The sequence below is a fragment of the Condylura cristata genome, unplaced genomic scaffold (genome assembly GCF_000260355.1).
Source record: "Condylura cristata isolate star-nosed mole 26May11 unplaced genomic scaffold, ConCri1.0 scaffold00019, whole genome shotgun sequence".
In the NCBI taxonomy this organism is placed as follows: domain Eukaryota; kingdom Metazoa; phylum Chordata; class Mammalia; order Eulipotyphla; family Talpidae; genus Condylura; species Condylura cristata.
In genome coordinates, this window is record NW_004567120.1 from 29,087,154 (window position 1) to 29,106,577 (window position 19,424).

At 40.3% G+C, this 19,424-nt stretch overlaps 1 protein-coding gene across 1 annotated transcript in view; it reads left to right on the forward strand.

Annotated features, from left to right (window-relative positions):
* The window catches only part of OCRL (oculocerebrorenal syndrome of Lowe), a 40,762-nt gene that overhangs the window by 3,973 nt on the left and 17,365 nt on the right, over window positions 1-19,424 (forward strand). The window contains exons 3-15 of the mRNA XM_012727238.1: window positions 706-785; window positions 3,310-3,348; window positions 7,583-7,693; window positions 8,068-8,157; window positions 8,825-8,945; window positions 9,034-9,213; window positions 10,888-10,989; window positions 11,523-11,637; window positions 13,301-13,417; window positions 13,520-13,707; window positions 15,370-15,478; window positions 16,798-16,907; window positions 17,312-17,447. Of these exons, the coding sequence (XP_012582692.1) occupies window positions 706-785; window positions 3,310-3,348; window positions 7,583-7,693; window positions 8,068-8,157; window positions 8,825-8,945; window positions 9,034-9,213; window positions 10,888-10,989; window positions 11,523-11,637; window positions 13,301-13,417; window positions 13,520-13,707; window positions 15,370-15,478; window positions 16,798-16,907; window positions 17,312-17,447 (1,498 nt within the window). The remainder of the gene's footprint in view (window positions 1-705; window positions 786-3,309; window positions 3,349-7,582; window positions 7,694-8,067; window positions 8,158-8,824; window positions 8,946-9,033; window positions 9,214-10,887; window positions 10,990-11,522; window positions 11,638-13,300; window positions 13,418-13,519; window positions 13,708-15,369; window positions 15,479-16,797; window positions 16,908-17,311; window positions 17,448-19,424) is intronic.

The window sequence follows — 19,424 nt, forward strand, 5'->3', positions numbered from 1 at the left end:
TACATAGAGATTTAAGAGTCTTAATTTTATACTGAGAGGCCAAATTCAACCATGTTTATATAGAAATATTTTCATGAAGTTGAAAACTTGAATAAAACCACAAGGAATTGTGGTATCTGTTACCTTGTTAATCACTGGAGTTATTTTGACCAATACTGGGCATCTCTTACTTATCTGTGACTCTGTACACTTGTTTGAAGAGATAGAACCATTCTTTTGGTAAAAGCCATGGGAATACAAGCAGAAAACTAATTTAGCAATTCTCTAATTCATTTATTCTACAGACAAGTGACTGCTATGTGCCAGGCACTGTGTGAGATGATAGAACTACTAGGCTGGGGGAAAAAAATCATAGTCCCTGCGTTTATGGACTTCATACCTAGCTATTAATTCTTCATTCTGGTATAGGTACTCTGAGCATGTATATGCAATTCGTGCAGTTAAGATTGTAAACTCTTTTTAGGTCATAGACTGTTACATGTTCTTTGTAGCATAGAACAGTGCAGTATTCAGATGTCAATCAGCACAGCAATACTGTAGACCTAAAGCAATATCTAGCAGTCATGATGCTTAGATCGAGAGACCTAGATAAAGCAAATCTAATCAATACAGACTAGATTTGTGTGACAACATGGCAATGTGATTTGTTGCTAAATGTTTGAGTTTTTCAATAGCTATTCGTTGATCCATTCTTCTGTTTCCTAGGTTAATAATCCAGTTGCACAAGAAGGAACAGCATGTTCAAGATATCATTCCTATAAATAGCCACTTTAGATGTGTTCAAGGTACTAGCTTTAATTGCTGAATTAGTTTATCATGTTTTTCTTTGGTTAGTATTGTATTGTGTACTTCCATGTATAATTAAATTTGTCACTATACATTAAATGTATTACTCTTTGGATCAAAAGATAATCTCATTAATTTATCATTGAGACTATAAATGCGGTGTCGACATGTGTTTATATATATATAATAAGAAGTGTGGGGGTGGGTGGGTGGGTGTGGGTGTACACTCCTGACCCCACCTGCTTTCCTGGCTGGTGTTACAGATGTCTGTGGTCTGCTGGATATATACGTAGTCTTTTATACTGATAGACCTATATGTCAGCATTTAGAGGACATTCTTGGGCTTAACTGTTATACTATTTCATTGTAAAATATCAAATCCGCTTGGATTCATTTACATTCAGCCCTTTCTCTTTATACTACTTAAAATGAAAATATTTGGCAACTTGCCTTGCCAGATTGTAATACCTTACACTTAATTGTGCTGATTCTCAAACCTTGACATTGGTGAATCATGAGAAAATTGACTCCAGGAGGAGATATTTGGCTTCCTGCCCTCAAATTTGGGGACTGCGAACAGAAAATCTGTTGTTTCATCTGCTACAATGAGAGTCAAAAATTGGGACGCTTGTGTAGGAGGTGTTGCTTCTATCATCTCACATTGCTCTAGAAAGGAAATTGATTAATTACTGGAGAACAAATGCATTATGTTTCCATTGACTTAACCAGACAGAAGCATTCTTTATCAACTATGGCTTCTTGGAAAACTTCAACTCTACCATGTGTGGGTTCTTTATTAATCTGTGTTGAACTTTTTTGATTACAAAAGGACAGAAAAGTATGTTTTAAAAAATAAATTCCACCCTGCAGAGATGAACACCTAACATTTCCCAACTTTTAGTGCTGCTGGGACTCATACTGTTATGTACAGTTTGTCTGTTCCACATGTCATCCTATTTCAAGTGCTTTTTCATGGCTGTGTACTGTTGCATTTCATGAATAGCCTGTTATATAATTGTTCCCTATATTGGCCACTTGGCCAGTTATTTTTCATTGGTGTAAATAGTAATGCAATGGACATCTCTTTCTGCACCTCTTATTTCCTTAGGACTTATCACTATAAGTAGAAATAATAAGGGGGGATGCCTTTTAAAGCCATACATATTAAGAATTAAAAATACCCACAATGAGTAGTATCCACCTTATACAGAAGAATGAAGTCCTAACTGTGTAGTCTGCCCTAAAGTCAGAATAGTCACCTGCATGCTGGCTCAGCTGCTTCAGTCACTTCACTTTTCATGGTGAGCCTTTGTTAAATACCCAGCCCTTGGAGGAGGAAGAAAAACCCAAAAAGCATGACGTTAGTGTCTTATCATGTTCTGTATCTTTCTATACTACCACTAGATGCTCTTGTCCCATTTCTTGCATTATTTTATAAGAAATTGGAATCTTGGAAGACACATGTGTGCATACACAGTCCTTCCCATGACAAAAGGAATAGTTTCCTCCTCAAGTTTGTACGTCCTTTCTGTTTCCTGACCTCTGCATCTGTTCTGAAACATCTAAAAATGTTTCATGTTAAAGAACTAAAGTTACTGAAGAACAGTGGTGAATACCTCATACCTGTGTTCCAATGACCTATTTTTCCTCGCTTCCTCATGCTAGTAATAGTGTTGAGACGTTTTCCTAATCTGAGGCAACTTAATTCCTTGCCAGTTGTCTCTACATACCTGAATAATGGAGGCAAATATACAATCCAGGTTTCTGAAGGTGCTAGAAAAAGCTGAGATTACTCTGTCTAGCCAAGGTAGATTCAGGCTAATCCCAGATTCGGTACCCAGAATTCAAGTAACCAGGGAGATCTGGTAGAGGCTATTGACCAAATCCAAGGAAATTGGAGAAGAAGAAATTGGTTGGTTCTAGCCACTAGAGGTCAGAAGGTCCTGGAGAGCTGTTGAGAGAACAGCTGGACTTGGAGACTGCTTTGCCCTGTGTTTATACTTACTCTTTGGCTGTGGCAGGCCTTAGACCCACAACTACTAATTGTAGCCTAAATGCAAAGAAGTCCAGGTGTATTATGTTCCCATACAGGACAGGGGCAGGCGTAATGAGTACACTGGGAGTTATTTGAGACTTAGATCTCAGTTAAAGTAATTCACCTCCAGGCCTTTACTGTCACCCTTAGCTTTTTATATCTAGATGATACAGTTGTATTATATTAATTCAGTATGTTACAGTAAAAGGGAATTAAACTTACCTTCACTTGAATTAACATGTTATATTCCCTACTATTAATTTGTCATTTATTGAATTGCTTTGAGATACATTTTCTCAGTGGAATTGCTCATGATCTTTAGAACCTAGTGCCAGTAAAATCCTTTTAAAAAAAAAAAAAGCAAAGGATTTTTAAAAGTGTGTTCTAAGGCCTAGGGGGTGTGTTGACTGAGAAGCAGTTGTTTAGTTAGGCAGTTGTAATGAATGGTATTCTCTTTCCTGATTCTGTTCTTTATCCTTTTCCTTCAGAAGCTGAAGAAACTCTTTTGATTGACATAGCCTCAAACAGTGAGTATCTTTCTGAATAGAGTGAATTTCCATGCAGCAAACTTTTACTGTATTTAAGACACCATAGACACCGTTTTTTGGTCCATCTTTTATCATCATCTCCTATATTCTCTATTGTCTTGATGAAGAATTAGCATTCATTGGAAATACAACTTAGCATTGCCTCATAACACATTTAGGGTAAGCATAAGAAAGAACAAGTGGCTGGCAAGAATCTTTAGAAGTTGAAAATATGTTTTTCTAACCCTGAATTTCTTTGAACTCCCAGTATTATCACTGCCATTTAAACTATTGTTGTGGAACTGATCGCTGTAGGAATGAAATGTTTAAAGGACATAAAGTTCATGAGTGGGTTTTTGCTTTTTTTTTTTTTTTTGACAACTGTTGGGTTTTAAGCTTTTTCTCCTTTACCCACTTTATATTTTTGTATCTTAAATCATAATGTTTCCCTTTATTTGTTACTATTTTGGGTGGCTATAGACTCCTCCTTATACCATGGATACCTGCCTTATAGCAGACATAACACTTCTTCCATAAAATAATTTTGATCATTTGTTTACACTCTTCCCCCTGGAGGCATCCATTTATCAGAGGGAGAGTGGACTTCTCACTGTTTCTGTTCTCTCCTTTTAATGTTTGAATCAAATCATCATTGCCTTTCTATGCAAGCTGTTCTTTGTTATCACCTAATTATACTTTGTTATGGGGAGGAGAAAATGGGCATTTGACTGCTATGTGACTACTCTGTGGTTGCTATGGAAAAGAGGATGTGACCGCATAAATCTAATCTCTTGGTTGAGTCCTTGGATAAGTAGGATTTGGCCCTTAGCTTGGGGCGTCTGGTTATACATGATTTTGTTTCGACACAGTGCCTGTCCTTGGCCCCATTACTTCTTCCTGAACAATTTAGGCAGGCTTTTTCTGGTTTGGGTTTTATTATTATTTTCTTCAGTTACGGATTTTTGAAGTCTTGAAGACTGATCCAGCAAGGCCGAGTAAACAAAGTTGTGAGTTTCTCCTGACAGGTATCTAAGAGAGCAAGTAATGTCTGTGTCTCATTGTGCTCAGAAAGAAGGCAGAAACAACACTAAAAAAAAAAACAAATTTCAGCAATGATAGTTCAGTAGGGACTGACATTGCTGTTGAAGATACTAAGAATCTTAAGAGAATCAGAGGGGTTTGATAAGAGGAATCTTCTTGTATGAAAAGGGAAAGGAGGGCCCTCCCTGGTGGCACAAGGGGTTAAGATGCAGCATTATGAAGCTCCGCAGCCACTGCAACACGAGTTCGATCCCCGGCCAGGGAGCTGACCTCTTCTGATGGCCCACGGCTCCCCTCAGCAATGCATTTCAGTAGATCTGCCTGTTCTACTCTGTTTCTGATGAATCTTTTCACACCCCCACCCCCGCACCTCTGGCCTATACTCCAGTTCTTGTATACATAAATTAAATCTAAAAAGAGGGAAAAGAGATGAGTACAAATACAGGTAGATTTCCATGTAATGGCCTCCATTTTCTCTGAAGTATGAGGTGAAGCAATCTGTTTGGAAGGAGAGTACTTGAGAAGAAGGAAATCCAAAGACTGAGGATAATTGAGAAAGTGTAAAATCACTGTTCCAGAGAGTAGGAGACTAGTTGACTATAGAAACTTAGATTGCTTCCCTTTGTAGTTCTCTGCTTACTCAAGTATAGATACAGAACAGGCAAGTAGTTGGTTTCCCAAGGGTTGGACATTAACTGGGTAGTGCCAAAGAGAAACAAAGAGGTAAAGCAGTTCTGGGCTTTTGCAAGTATAATGGTGGCATGTGTTTAATAAAAAGGAAAGTGAAAGCAGGAGGGGTTAATGGATACTGAGAAAGTGGGTGCATCTGTGGGCTTGAAGTTTCCCACGCGAGCAAGTAAGCTGGAGGGACTAACACAGGGCGGGATGTTTAAGTTCTGTATAAATTGGTACTGCTTCTATGACGAAAAGGGCCAGGTGGTGTAACTGAGGAGTCCCAGTATAGACTGAGGGAGAAGGTGGCTGAGGTGTAGGGGAAAGGTCATTGGATGAAGAAATAGGAGGTGCTGACTAGGTTTTCTGTGCTAATTTGAAGAGACCCAAAGTTATTAACACAGGCATTGGAAAGGAGAGGAAGTCTTATGAGTTAGGTATTAAGTACTGGACTCAGAAGATTCTGGGAGTATGACACGTGATCTTGCAGAAAAAGGAAGGGAAGAAAATGGATGCATGTCAAAGGAGAAAGGACTGCTTCCTGAGGGAGAAGGAATGGTCTGGCATTAGGACAGGTAAGGTCACCATCTTCGATTACCCAGGTGTGCAGGACATGAGAAGCAGCTCCACTGGAGAGAGCTGCACGTTTTGCTGCTGCCAGGAAGCAGCCTGTTTGCAGATGACTGATTTTCAGTCTGTATGTACATTAGAATGACCTGGGAGTGTTTAAACACCACCAGTGCCTGGACTTTACCCCCAGAGATTCTGTTTTATTGGCCTGGGCTGGGACCTAAGTGTCAGCATTTTCTGATAGTGCCTGGTATTTCTGATGCACCACAGCTGGAAACTATGAGAGCTGCAGGAACTATACAGAGAAGTTGAGGCTAGAAGAGTGGTTGCTGATTACAAAGAGGCCAGGGCGGCTGGGAAGAGTTAGTGCTTTGGGTCCTGGGATCATTTGGCCTCTTTGCCGTGTAACATGGTGTTGTTTTGTAAGCAATTTCTGGAATCTTCCATCCTGGGTCAGTTTATTTTTGATATTTACTAAAATATATCTTTCAAGGATTGTGGGAGAGAGGGAATATGTGTTCTTGTTCTAAGTACTATCAGATATAAAGTGTTCCTTTTTGTTGTTAAATTACTTTTAATATAAATTATCTGAGGAAGGGAGGACTGTTTGTTCCCTGAAGGAGTTGCTTCTGCCTCTTCAAGGCTGCTGCTAATGGAGTCTTTTTTCTCCCTTCTTCCTTACAATGGCACCCTCATTCATTTTGTTATCCCTGGTCCACTGTATGCATTCTTTTTCATTTTTTTCCTTATATCTCTTTTTTTTCTGATCACATCATCACCTTAGGAAATGCAAAGGCAAAAATAAAAAAAAAAAAAACAAAGTCAGAGGTTCAGAAGCGTATTTCTGCCGTAAGAAACTAGCCTTTTTCACATTTTGTGTTATTTATAAGTGTGCAGGAGTCCAGTTCAACAGTTATTTATTATGTGCCTTCTGTCTAACATCATGGGGCTAGTGAGTGCCTGGTATCCCAGTGTTGCCTTTGAAAGTCCCAAGTCCTGAGAAGCCCCTCAATCCCAGAAAACGCCAAAGACCTTTGAAAGTGTTTATTGAATAACTTGTGCATGTAGTCTGCCCCTTGTCCTCAAAGAGCTATGGTTTCGAGGAGCGTAAGAAAACAATATACGTAATACATCAGTTAAAATAAGAACATGAACAAAGGTTTCCTGGATCACCATATCCAGATGATTGTTACAGATGATAACTATAGGGCATCAGAAAAAAGGAGACAGCTATATGCATAATTAAAGTCCTAATGCTGTTTGCTTTCATAGTAATTACACTGTTTTCTAATTGACTATACTTAAGCCAGACCACTCCTGAACATGTCATTATATGGCTTTGGTAAGTTTATTTAAGATATGTACTTTTCACTTGGGGCAATGAAGTATAGATTCTTCTTTTCAGAATAATTCAAACCAACCTTGTAATTTTTTCATATTTTAGTTAGTTTGTGAATTGAATGGCCTAGATATAATCTGTTCCTAGGAACAAGTCATTCGACTTCCTTTTCCAACTTCATGCTTCAGATATTCTTCCTATATGATCTGGTTTGGAGTGGTAGGAATTTCTAGCTAGAAGACAGGAGGAGGGTGTCAAGGAATTGAGTTTTTGCTAGAATTTGAGGTCCCCACATTGACATCTGAGAGCTGTCAGAATACAGGAGTGCAGGGTTTTATGTATGTAATCTTAGTATGATTTTACTGTGAATCATATCACTAAGTGTGCTATCCAGTGACAGTTCATCAGCCCCTTAGATTTTCCTTTGCATGTTCCCTTCCACCAACTCAACATCCAACCCCTTCAATTTGTAGACAAGCTTCCTCTTTAGAGATGTCACAGGAATCTTTGTCATCCAAACCTTCTCCTACTAAACTAGATAAGTTGAAAATATGATCCCAAGAAAACATTGTAACCCATAGCTGTGTATATATGGATTTTGATTCTGTTTAGGTGGCTGTAAAATTCGGATTCAGGGGGACTGGACCAGAGAGCGCCGCTTTGAAATCCCTGATGAAGAACTCTGTTTGAAGTTCCTCTCAGAAGTCCTTGCTGCTCAGGAAGGTAACTCAAGACTGCAGTTTTCTTTCTACTATTTTGAATGGGAATGAAATTTGGCATTATGATCATTCACAAAGTACCCCACCCCTGAGTCTTGCTATCTGATGTTTTTTCCATCAAGAATGAACCCAGCAATTTGATTAGGGAACAAGTCTCTCCGGCTTAAAGGATACTGAACCAGTTTCCAGAATCTTCAGTTTGGGGCATGCACCGTTTACTGCCTTCTGCCCCCAGATTCTTGGTCTCTTCCTTTTCATTGCTCTTCCTTTATATTCAAGAACAGTGCCGGCCACTGCATTTAGGGAGTGCTAAGTGAATGGTTGTAGGTTATGGTCACTACCACTCATGGTTTCTCACCATGACCCTTATCTCTGCAGCTCAGTCACAACTTCTTGTTCCAGAACACAAGGAGTCATCCAGCTGGTACCAGAAATTAGACACTAAGGACAAACCTTCTGTTTTTCCAGGTACTGAAAAGATTATTTTTTTCCTGGTTTCCAGATTGTATCTGGACAGAGAAGATAATGTGGCTTGCTGTCATTGTCAGATACCCTCTCCTGTAGAGTTTTATCTCCAGTGGTTTTATTGAGACCATGACCACTGACTAATGTTCATTCCTGATCACTTCCATGGCCTGTTCATTAGGAGCCAGCTGAGTGTGAAGTACACACTACAGGGCTGGACTGCCTGGGTTTGAATCCCAGTTCTATGACTTACTAAATATAGGACCTTGATCAAGTTACTCGAGAACTCTGAGCTTCCATTTCTTTTTCTGTAACATGGGAACATATTTAATAGTACCTACTTTATAGGGTGTGACAATTAACTGAGAAAATGATAAAATCCCTGACTATCAAACAGATACTGTACTAAGTCAAACATGTCAGGTCTTATTATTCAAACTCCAAACTAATGTTACTTGCTATTGTTCCAATTAACATACCACTACTGTCCCCTAATTTTAGTTGTCACAGTGATGTGTTAAGACTTTTCTGTGTGGTAATGCCAAATAGTGATCACAACAAAACCACTGACTAAAACAAAGCTCTATCTATCCTGGATAAGTTGAATGTCATGTGTCCCCCCACCCCCCACACACCCACATACTTTGACGCTGGCTTCTGTGTCCTCTAGGACTTCTTGGATTTGAGGATAATTTTTCAACTATGAATTTGGATAAGAAAATAAATTCACAAAGTCAACCTATGGGGATTCATCGGGAACCCCCACCCCCACCCTCTTCTGCGAATAGAATGTAAGTCCTGTGTTGAAATAGATTTCCCATGCAGGAGACTTTTCTATTTTAAGCAATTTCACTTTTAAATCCCTCATTTATTTGCTAGGGTTCCACGTGAAAAAGAAGCTTCTAACAAGGAACCGCCCAAAGTGACCAACACGATGCGGAAATATTTTTCACCAAAATCACAGGACTCCCATCATCCCTCCTCTGGGGAGCGGGAGGGTCTCATCAAGCATATCCTGGCAAAGCGAGAGAAGGAATATGTCAACATTCAGGCCTTCAAGTTAGTCTTGCTTCTACTTACTGGGGCTACAATTTAGTTGGTATAGCAGAAAATGGCCTTTTGATATGTAAGGTATTACTTTAACTGAGAATCAAGGCATGATAAAAAAGGCATGGTTAGCTAATTCAAGCCTGTCTCTGTTAATCAATAACATACGTGTATATAATATAGCAAACACTGCCCTTTCCCTTAGATTTCCTAACTGCTAGTGATACCATATCTACTAATGTTTCTATTTACTCGTAGAGAACAAATCAAGCTAATATGTACAATAGAAGTGACCCCTAGCACATTCCATAAACAAGTATGTTCATCTGGTCCAGTGAATTTTTTTTCCTTCCAATATTGGAAAATTAAAGAACTATCACTAGTTTTGTTTTTTTTTAAGATTTATTTATGTATGCTTACAGAACTGGGGTATAGGCCAGAGGTGTAGTGGGTGAGAGGGTTCACCAGAGCAGAGCAGAGCAGAGCAGGCAGATCCACTGAAACACACTGCTGAGGGGAGCAGTGGGCAGGTCAGGAGAGGTCTGCCATGTCAGGTGGGTCAGCTCCCCAGCTGGGGATCGAACTCATGCTGCAGTGGCTTCTGAGAGCTTCTTAATGCGGTGCTATAACTCGTTGTGCCAGGGAGAGCCCATATCACTAGTTTTTAACTTACTTAGTTTGGTAAGTTAACTTAGTTTGGCGTACAGGCCAGAGGCTCAGGGGCAGTGAGAGGCTTCACCAGAGACAGAGTGGGGAGCAGAACAGGCAGATCGACAAAGCACACTGCTGAGGGGAGCAGTGGGCAGGTCAGGAGAGGTCTGCCGCGCCACGTGGACACCTCTGGGCAGGCGGGAATCGAACTCATGCGGAAGTGGCTTTAGCTTCTTAGTGCAGTGCTTTAACCCGCTGCACCACCACGGAGGGCGCCACCCATTCCTTTTTTTTGAGAGATCTGTCTTGGATTGTTCCTTATGAATTATTTTACAGAGTATCACCTTTACTTGTTGCTACTCTCTTTCTGTACCAAGTATATGTGATGCGGCATGGCATATTGCTCCAGTGTACAAGGCTACACTTTCCTTGTTATTTGTAAGCAGCATGTGCCCTTCTATCCAGGATTCCAGACCCACTGTGATCCCATTAGCCTTGTACATTCTAATCTCATCATAACTATATCTCAGTGCTGAAATCCCAGGTCCTCATATTTCCCATGATGCTTATATTTGTGTGTGAACAGTTAAGACAGGCAGGAGAGTCCTCCCATCTACATTTCCCCTTAATACTGTATCTGCCTCAACAGAATTTCCTACACAGGTGTCCTTCAGAAATGAGATTCAACTACAGTTCCTTCTGGCATAGTTTTCTGTATTAAATACACTTAGAGCATAAAGTCACCTCTTCCCAGCTTCAGGCTCTCCTTCAAGATCAGTTTGGATGGAATTTAATTGGAAAGAAATGTAGAGCAATTTTAACTTTGACTCCTTTTTGTAGGTTCACCTAACATAAAATGTAGAGGAAAATAAACCCACTTTCTTTGTGTTCTACATGCAAGAGTTTTTTTTTTTTTCTTAGGTGTGTGGAAAAACTTTTTGAGAAAATATGTGAACTTGCATAGAAGTGATGAGAGTACTTCCAATGGTTCATATTTAACAGTTTCTTTCCAATTTTTTTGGTGTTATATATTAGATTTTTTGTTGGAACTTGGAACGTGAATGGCCAGTCTCCTGATAGCGGGTTAGAACCTTGGCTGAACTGTGATCCAAATCCTCCTGATATCTACTGCATTGGGTAAAGAACTCATCTGGAATTTCCTTAGGCTATATATTCGGTGTTAGTTTGCAGACATTTTGCTTTTTTTTTTTTTTTTAGTGTTGTCAAAAGTTAATGCTCTATGGTCTGTAAACAACTTACTGTAGACTATAGAGAGAGTTAACTTGTGGGTCAAATTTGTGAGATTGGAAAGGAACAAATACCTCAGATGGTGTAAGGAAGCAGCTAGTCTTCTCAAAATCCATAGAAAACTACACTCTTCATGGAAACTGAGACCTAAAGCCAATTCTAACAGTGACAATTACTAGGATATATGAGTAAGCTCTCCTGTTATCGTTGGTGGACGCTTTTTGTTACATTTTACATAGCCTATGGATAAACTTAAGTGCTGGGAAGTCTTGAAAAGCAACCCATTTGTCTTCACTGATTATCTTGGTCAACAGAGTTCTATCCCAACCCTTTTATCATCTAATATATTAGAATATGGAACAGAAGATAGTCAAAGATGCTTATGGGATATTGATAGACCTCACATCCTCTTATGTTCTCAGATTTCAAGAGCTGGACTTGAGCACAGAAGCCTTTTTCTACTTTGAGTCTGTGAAGGAACAAGAATGGTCCACGGCTGTGGAGAAAGGTTTGCATTCCAAATTCAAGTATAAGAAAGTAAGCCTCATTTAATTACCTTCTTTAGTATATGACTAAATAAAACTCACTAGAAGTTACTCTGTTATCTATAACTTGTTCCAAAAGAATGGTTAACAGGCTCTCCCTGCTGGTGCAATGGGTTAAAGCGCAGCACTACAGCCGCTTCAGTGTGAGTTCAATCCCAGCCACCCCCTGCCCACCCCCCAGCTGATCCACACTGTGCAGCAGACCTCTCCTGTCTTGCCCACTGCTCCCGTTGGCAGTGTATTTCGTCCATCTGCCTGTTCTGCTCCCCACTCTGCCTCTGGTGAGTTCTCTCACCGCCCTGCACCTCTCTCCTGTACCCCAGTTCTATATGCATAAATAAATAAATCTTTAAAACAACAACAGAAGAGTGGTTAATAATTGGATTATTCTCCATGTATAATATTTGAATTGGACAGACTAATCCTTAATACCTGTTTCCTGGAACAAAATTTCCCTAAGGTTTCTAATCCTAGCTTCTCATTGCTTATGTAGCTTTTTTTTTTTTTAAAGATTTATTTATTTACTCATACAGAACTGGGGTACAGGCCAGAGATGCAGTGGGTGAGAGGATTCACCAGAGACAGAGCGGGGATCAGAACAGGCAGATCGACAAAGTCCACTGCTGAGGGGAGCAGCGGGCGGGTCAGGAGAGGTCTGCCACGCCATGTGGATCTCCTCCGGGGCAGGCGGGAATCGAACTCATGCGGAGTGGCTTAAGCTTCTCAGTGCTGTGCTTTAACCCGCTGCGCCACCAGGGAGGGCCCTGCTTATGTAGCTTTTAAGAGAAAAGAAGGAATTTCACTGTTCTTATAATACTACCTCAGAATAATTATATATAAGGTAACTGGTTTGTGCAATAAGAGTTTAAGGTTGAAATTGTTCATTGACATAGTCAGAGCCAAATGCTTTATAGAAAACCAGTCTGAAGCATGTGGTGGGTGTGCAGGGTACTTTTTAGAATGAGAGCAATAATAGAGGTGTTGTGCAATTTAGATGGTTCTAAACTTGGTTGTAAGTCAAGAGTGGAATTGACATTAGCAAGGTAGGCCAATTTGTTGGTCTTTCAAAGGCACATGGCAGAGGCAAACAGAGGAGTTAGTTTTAAAAAGAAGTCATCTGTCTGAGTAATCTTCATCTCCAGCTTATAAAGTTGATGCAGGCAATACAACTCCAGAAGAGGTAATTCCTCTCAATAAGTCCCTGACTAATTACATATCTATTCCAGACATATATCTGCCTGTAGGTCACAGGTTATGAAAGCAAAAAAAAAAAAAAAGCTACTTTATACATCTAAGTTTTTTTTTAATTGGAAATTAGAAATTGATACAAACTGAATAAGCTGGAATAGAGGCTTCATCTTTATTACCTGAATTTTTAATGCTGCCTCCTCCTGGTAGGTGAACAAGTAGATAAAATAATGACTCTAGAGCTAAAGGACTTGTCCCAGAAGACTTCATTCTTATTGGTTAGTGCCAGATTAGAGCTTTTCTAGAGAAATTTTGTTTCTTCTTATTTGGGGTCATTGGGAAATTAGCATATCTGGGTTCAGATGTGGGCATTGTTGTCTTCTTTTTTGAAAAATTAGTTGTGGAAAGATAGCTCTGTGCAAAGAGTGGTATCGACATAGGCCTTTTGTAATTTCTCTGGAACACAGGTTCAACTAGTCCGCCTTGTTGGGATGATGCTCCTGATATTTGTCAGGAAGGATCAGTTGCCATTTATCAGTGACGTTGTTACAGAAACAGTTGGGACTGGAATTATGGGGAAAATGGTGAGTTGCTTTGGAAATGAGCTGGGTTATTGTTTATGCCCCTGTGAAGTTAAATTGCTAGTTGCATTTTTGCACCAACTGAATAGTTACTCTTGCTAACAGGGAAACAAAGGTGGGGTGGCTGTGAGATTTGTGTTCCACAACACTAGCTTTTGCATCGTCAATTCCCACCTGGCTGCCCACGTCGAGGACTTTGAGAGAAGGAATCAAGATTATAAGGACATCTGTGCACGAATGAGTTTTGTGGTCCCAAGTCAGCCTGTCCAACAGCTGAACATCATGAAACATGAGTGAGTGTTTGTCTCCGTTAGCCGTTAAATGGCGGAGTTGAGGAGAGATTAAATGTGGTGAACACCATAGAGATGTAACGGACTACCGTTGAGGAATTGAGTCACAAAGGAGAGGGGGGTCTTTTGAGGAATAGCTGCCTCATTGAGGCAGAGCAGTTAGATTTGCTGTGCCATGACAGAAACTGTACACTGGATTTCAGGGACTTAGTAAGGAAAATAGCTCCGATTTTAATATTGATTACATGTTAAATAAGAACTTAGATACAGTCAGTTAAGTGAAAGTTATTATTGTTAAAGGTACTTTCAGCTGTTTCTTTTACTTTTTAAATGCCATTACTAGAAAATTTTAAATTATGTTTGTGACTTGCATTGTATTTCTTTTGAACACTGCTGTTCTGGACTTTTCTTTTTGTACATACAAATACACACATCCTTGCTATATAGACTATGTTTATTTATCGTGGATCATTTTCCAAGTCAGTATATGTAGATCTACATTGTTCTTTTTAATAGCTGTGAGTCATTAAGACTAGGGACAGTGGATATTGAAAGACACCGATGGATCGATACTATAATATAAGAGAAAGGTCAGTGAACAATGGGACTTAAGAAGGATAGAAGCAATCGGTAGAGGAATGGGGTGGGTAGTAGCAAATGATTAGTTGTAAGGAAATTAATACTGGTAATTGAAATTGTGAGAGGGTGGTGTGATTTAGAATAAGTGGTTTGAGATGGGAATTAGTAGGAAAACAAAAGATAATTTAGGGGTATTAGAATCAGTAAAGAGAAGGGTAATTGAGGAAAGAGTAGGGAAGGGAGTGATACTGGCCTCTTTCCATAGTGTATTAACAATTTGGATTATATGAGACTGTTTCACAGGGTAAAGTCAAGACACTGACATTAATGGTCACAGTTTCCCCTGAAGTTCCATAAATTTGTTTCCTTGGGATTCCAGAAATTTCATGTAGCATTTAAGATTGGTAAAGAGATCCACTTGAAACTTGAGACAGCTCACAGGAGAATCCCATTTTTTTGTGGTAATTTCAGGGTCTCCCCTGGCTGGGCTCTCAGCACATCTAGGGGCTTGTGCTGGGATTGGGAGCTGAGGATCCCATGACGTGCCATTCTCCCTCCTGCCTGGGACTTAGACTGTGGACCTGGGCAGGAGCAGACAGACGGCCACCATGGAGAGCCCTGGATCTACCCTGCCTAGTGGGCCCTGTGTGAGGGAGCGATCATTCAGACCATGCAGACCTCAGCGGAGAGCCTGCAGAACATCAGGGCTCAGAGAGGCAGAGCGCATTCAGATTCTCTTTCCCTAGAGACCTGGCAGGCAGCCAGGCAAAATCTTGAAGCTAGCCAGCAAATAAACTGCATGCTGCTCTCAGGCAGTTAACTCCTTGGCTCCTGCATCCCATCATGCCCGCTTTTCGCAGTCTTATTCTCCCGTGTGGACTGCCTAGCCTCCTGCATACTCATGATCCCAAGTCCCTCCCACGTGTTGATGGTTCTTGTGCCCAGAGGACAGTTAGTTTAAGCCCCTTGCTGGAGAGTGATACATGAATCCTTATCAATAATCTACCTGTGTTTCTTTCCTCCATGCTTCTCCGATTGATTTTTATGTTAATTGCTGCTACTTCTGTTCCTGTATTTGATCCTCAGTGTTGTCATCTGGCTGGGAGATTTGAATTATAGACTCTGCATACTTGATGCTAATGAAGTCAAGAGTCTTATTAAGAATGACCTTCAGAGACTCTTGAAATTTGACCAGGTAAGGAAACTTTCATTTGATAGGTACTGTCCTGCATAGCAGATAAGATTATTAGGCTTATGAAATAGATGCCGGGAGGTGTGGCTTACTCCAGGAATAGATGGGGAGGTCTTCTAGTCTTGGAATAACTGTGTGAGTGGTGACGTGAATACACACAGGGCTTGTAGTGCTTTCACTAAGTGCTTGAATGGGAGGAAGGGAGATATCACGAGTGATTCAAAAGTCGATGTAAAAAAAAAAAAAGTCGATGTAACATTTATTCCTTAAGTCTCTGTGAAGAAGAGATTTCAGACATTTGTGTAAGTGAAGGGAGGAGTGGGTGGAGTTAACTGGAGAACGCTTCCTGGAGGAGGTGCGCCTGCAGCACTGCTGACGTGGTTTGGCAGATGGAACACAGAAAGCTGCTTCTGTGGTTGCCTGGCAGGCTCGGCAACAGCTTTGGAGGTAGACGAGAGGAGGCCCCTGCGAGGGGGTTGCAAAGCACAGTGGAGGTTTCCTGTGATAAACCCCGTGGATGGTGGTCTGATGGGAATTGACTGGAAAGTCGGGGCTAGGTGTACACAGATGCTAAAACCTGTGGGAAACGCATTGATTCATAACACTTATATAACACCCGATAGTCAGGTGCCTAGTTTTCTGTAAATTGGAACCTGGCATCTGACTCGATTTTTTACTTCAGCATATGGGTACTGGCTGCTAAAAGTGAACACTTCTTTTGACTTGACTTTATATGTCTTTTAATCCTTAGATGAGCCTTTTTGATCTTGATTCAAAATTCAGGTGTTTTACAGTAGCATAAGTTTTGCAGCGAACCCTTTGTTGACTGTCTTCATGCACATGTGACAATTTCTTTGCATTTCTTCTATCCTGCCCCCAAAGATGATACAGTTGGAATAAATTCTGAATCGTAGGTAATTCTGATAAAAACCTTGGAGTGAAGATAATTTTCAAAATGATCTGTAACTTCACTGAATTTCACTTTTGGAATTCAGCACTCAACCTTTTTGCACCTTTTTAGAAATTAAAATTGTACTCGATGACTCCTGAAATGATTATTCAGTTTGCATTTTCCCATTTTCCCCTGACCATTATTAACCATAAAAAATCGGTGATGTGCTCATAATGAATATCCTACATGAAGGTGAAGTTAGATACTGATGGGATGATAAGGTTTAATTCATAAGGTGCAGGCATTTTATTTGTGCGCCCTGACAGTCGCAAATCTGTGAACTCGAGACTTAGAATGGCTGGTCAACCTGGTTACTACTTACACTAAGATGGCGTTACCCTGCTGACACGGTGCTGCTTTCTGTCTCTAGCTAAACATTCAGCGTACTCAGAAAAAAGCTTTTGTCGATTTTACTGAAGGGGAAATCAAGTTTATTCCCACTTACAAGTATGACTCTAAAACAGACCGATGGGATTCCAGGTACAGTAATAAGAACTTTCTTGTGAATTAGGTTAAGGCTTGATCGTCTTTCCTTTCTGCCATATTATTGATGAAGGGCTAGGAGTTTTTTAGATATAAAAACCTAGCAGCTCAATGCTATTATGGAAGAGGTAATCCTAATCTTAGAAATCCCCTTTATTTATTTATTCCATAACTATTCATTGAGCACTAGATCCTGTGCTAGAGGCTGAAAATTTATGGCAATCAAGTAGACACAGTACAAACCCTTCACAGAGCTTGCAGTACAATAGAGGAGATAATAGTTGGGGTCCTGAGGGAAGGAGAATCATATACCGGGGGGAGGGGAGCCTAACCCACATCAAAACCCTGTCGGCATTGTGTTCTTGTGTGGTGTGATCTCTGTATAATTTCTTGATTTGCAGTGGAAAATGCCGGGTTCCAGCCTGGTGTGACCGAATTCTTTGGAGAGGAACAAATGTTACCCAGCTTCATTACCGGAGTCACATGGAACTAAAAACCAGTGACCACAAGCCCGTTAGTGCCCTCTTTGATATTGGGGTAAGCCCGTGGTTGTTCATTCATTTGATTGTTGTTCTATTCTTAGAGCATTATTTAGACTCAAAGCAGATCAGTGAGCCATAAGTATTTCCATAACCAAATAATCATTTGCAGCATTGAAAAGTTAGTGCCCTCCACTCTCTCAGTGCTGTCTGTATGGCTCTTGACGCCTCAGGCCTTAAAGTGACATAGGTGTTTCCTGAGCTGCATAGTGGTTGTCTGGTAAGCTTAGCCTCCTGAAGTCTTTATACATAAAGAGGAGCTAGGTGCTAGTTTTTTAAAGGCTGAGTACTTTTTCATCAGATAGATAGTAAGGATGAGAAGGGCCAGGAGAGAGGTTCTAGGTTGGGGTGGTAACAGTAGGCACAAAGACACAGGCTGGCCATAGTATAACTGTCCGTTTGCTAAGGCCTGGCACGCCTGCTGCATGTGTGGTCTTCTGTGCAGGAGCACGGTTTTAAAGTGCTCTTTAGTTTTGTTGCATCCTGGGCTGAATTAACAGGTAATTACTTAATTTTTGTCTCTATCACGGGTAGGGTTTTATCCACATTGCATTTTCTAGTTGTGTGTTTTTAGCATGCAGATTGTACCTTGTAATCGTGTACAACTAGTACATTTCCATTACTTCTTACGGACTTTTCACCCTGCTAGCGTGCAGTCTGTCAGAATCGCTACAATGCAGTGCTTGATAGGACAGACTGGATAGCTGAACTGCGTAGGTTAGCACCAGCTCAGCCACTTTCTAACTGTTACCATGGAAAATGTGATCTGGCTGTGCCTCAGTTTCCCCCTCTATAAAATGGGAATAGTATAGGGTTAATGAGGTGAGACATGGGAAGAACAAAATAGGTTAGCTCCTTTTTTTCTTTTTTTTTTTTTTGGTGTCTCAGGTAGGATAAAACAATGACTTTGGAGCATTTCTTTCATATACCAAATAAGGTTTTGGGTCTTAGATGTTCAAGTTCATCAAGACAATCATGACAACTTCTGTCCATTTTACATTTTGTTTTTCATTTTGAAATTTTAAAATAAGAAAAATAGTGTTCACTCACTAATTACTAGTAACTATTACGTGCCCAGGACCAGGCTAGGCAGTTTACACACACCTCACACACTCCTCATAGCAGTGCTCTGTTTTCAATAGTCCTCATTTAACAGACAAACAAGTGGAGAATCGGTGAGTTTAAATAATTGAAAGCATTGAGACATGAACTTCATATCCCAAGTCTGTTCATCTCCTTTAGGCCCTTTCTACCACCACACAATGCCTCTATGCCTCGAACAAGGCGTGAGTTAAATATACCTTCAGATTATACTTCTTAGCCCATCTGATTTCGAGTTGGTACTTATGGACTATTCTTTTCTTCATTTGAGTTCTCTTTTAAAAAGAAAAGACTTATTTATTTATGCATACAAAACTCAGGTACAGGTCAGAGGTACAGGGGGTGAGAGGATTCACCAAAGACAGTAGGGAACAGAACAGACAGATGTACTGAAATCCACTGCTGAGGGGAGCAGTGGGCGAGTCAGGAGAGGTCTGCTGTGCCATGTGGGTCACCTCCCTGGCTGTGGATTGAACTTATGCCACAGTGGCTGCATTAGTTTCATAGTGCTGTGCTTTAACTGGGTGTGCCACCAGGGAGGGCCCCAGTTGAGTTCTCTTAATCCACTTTTAAAAGGATGTTTTCCCCAAACACTAGTAACCTTTTTGGTACAGTTAGCTATGCATGGCTTTTTTGTATTTCCTTTCAGAACCTTAGAATATTTGCAGTACACCATACCTATTAATCCAGAGCTCCCAGTAGGATAATTTAAGAATTTCCCACACTTCCTTTGTATTTTCATGTGTCTTTAATAAAGTTTTGCCTTTTTAAAATTACACAGGAATTCAGGATGTTTTATCTTTATAATAAATTTTAAGCTGAATTTACAAATAAGGCTGAAGTTCTTTAAAAACTTTCTGGCCCTCACTCTTAC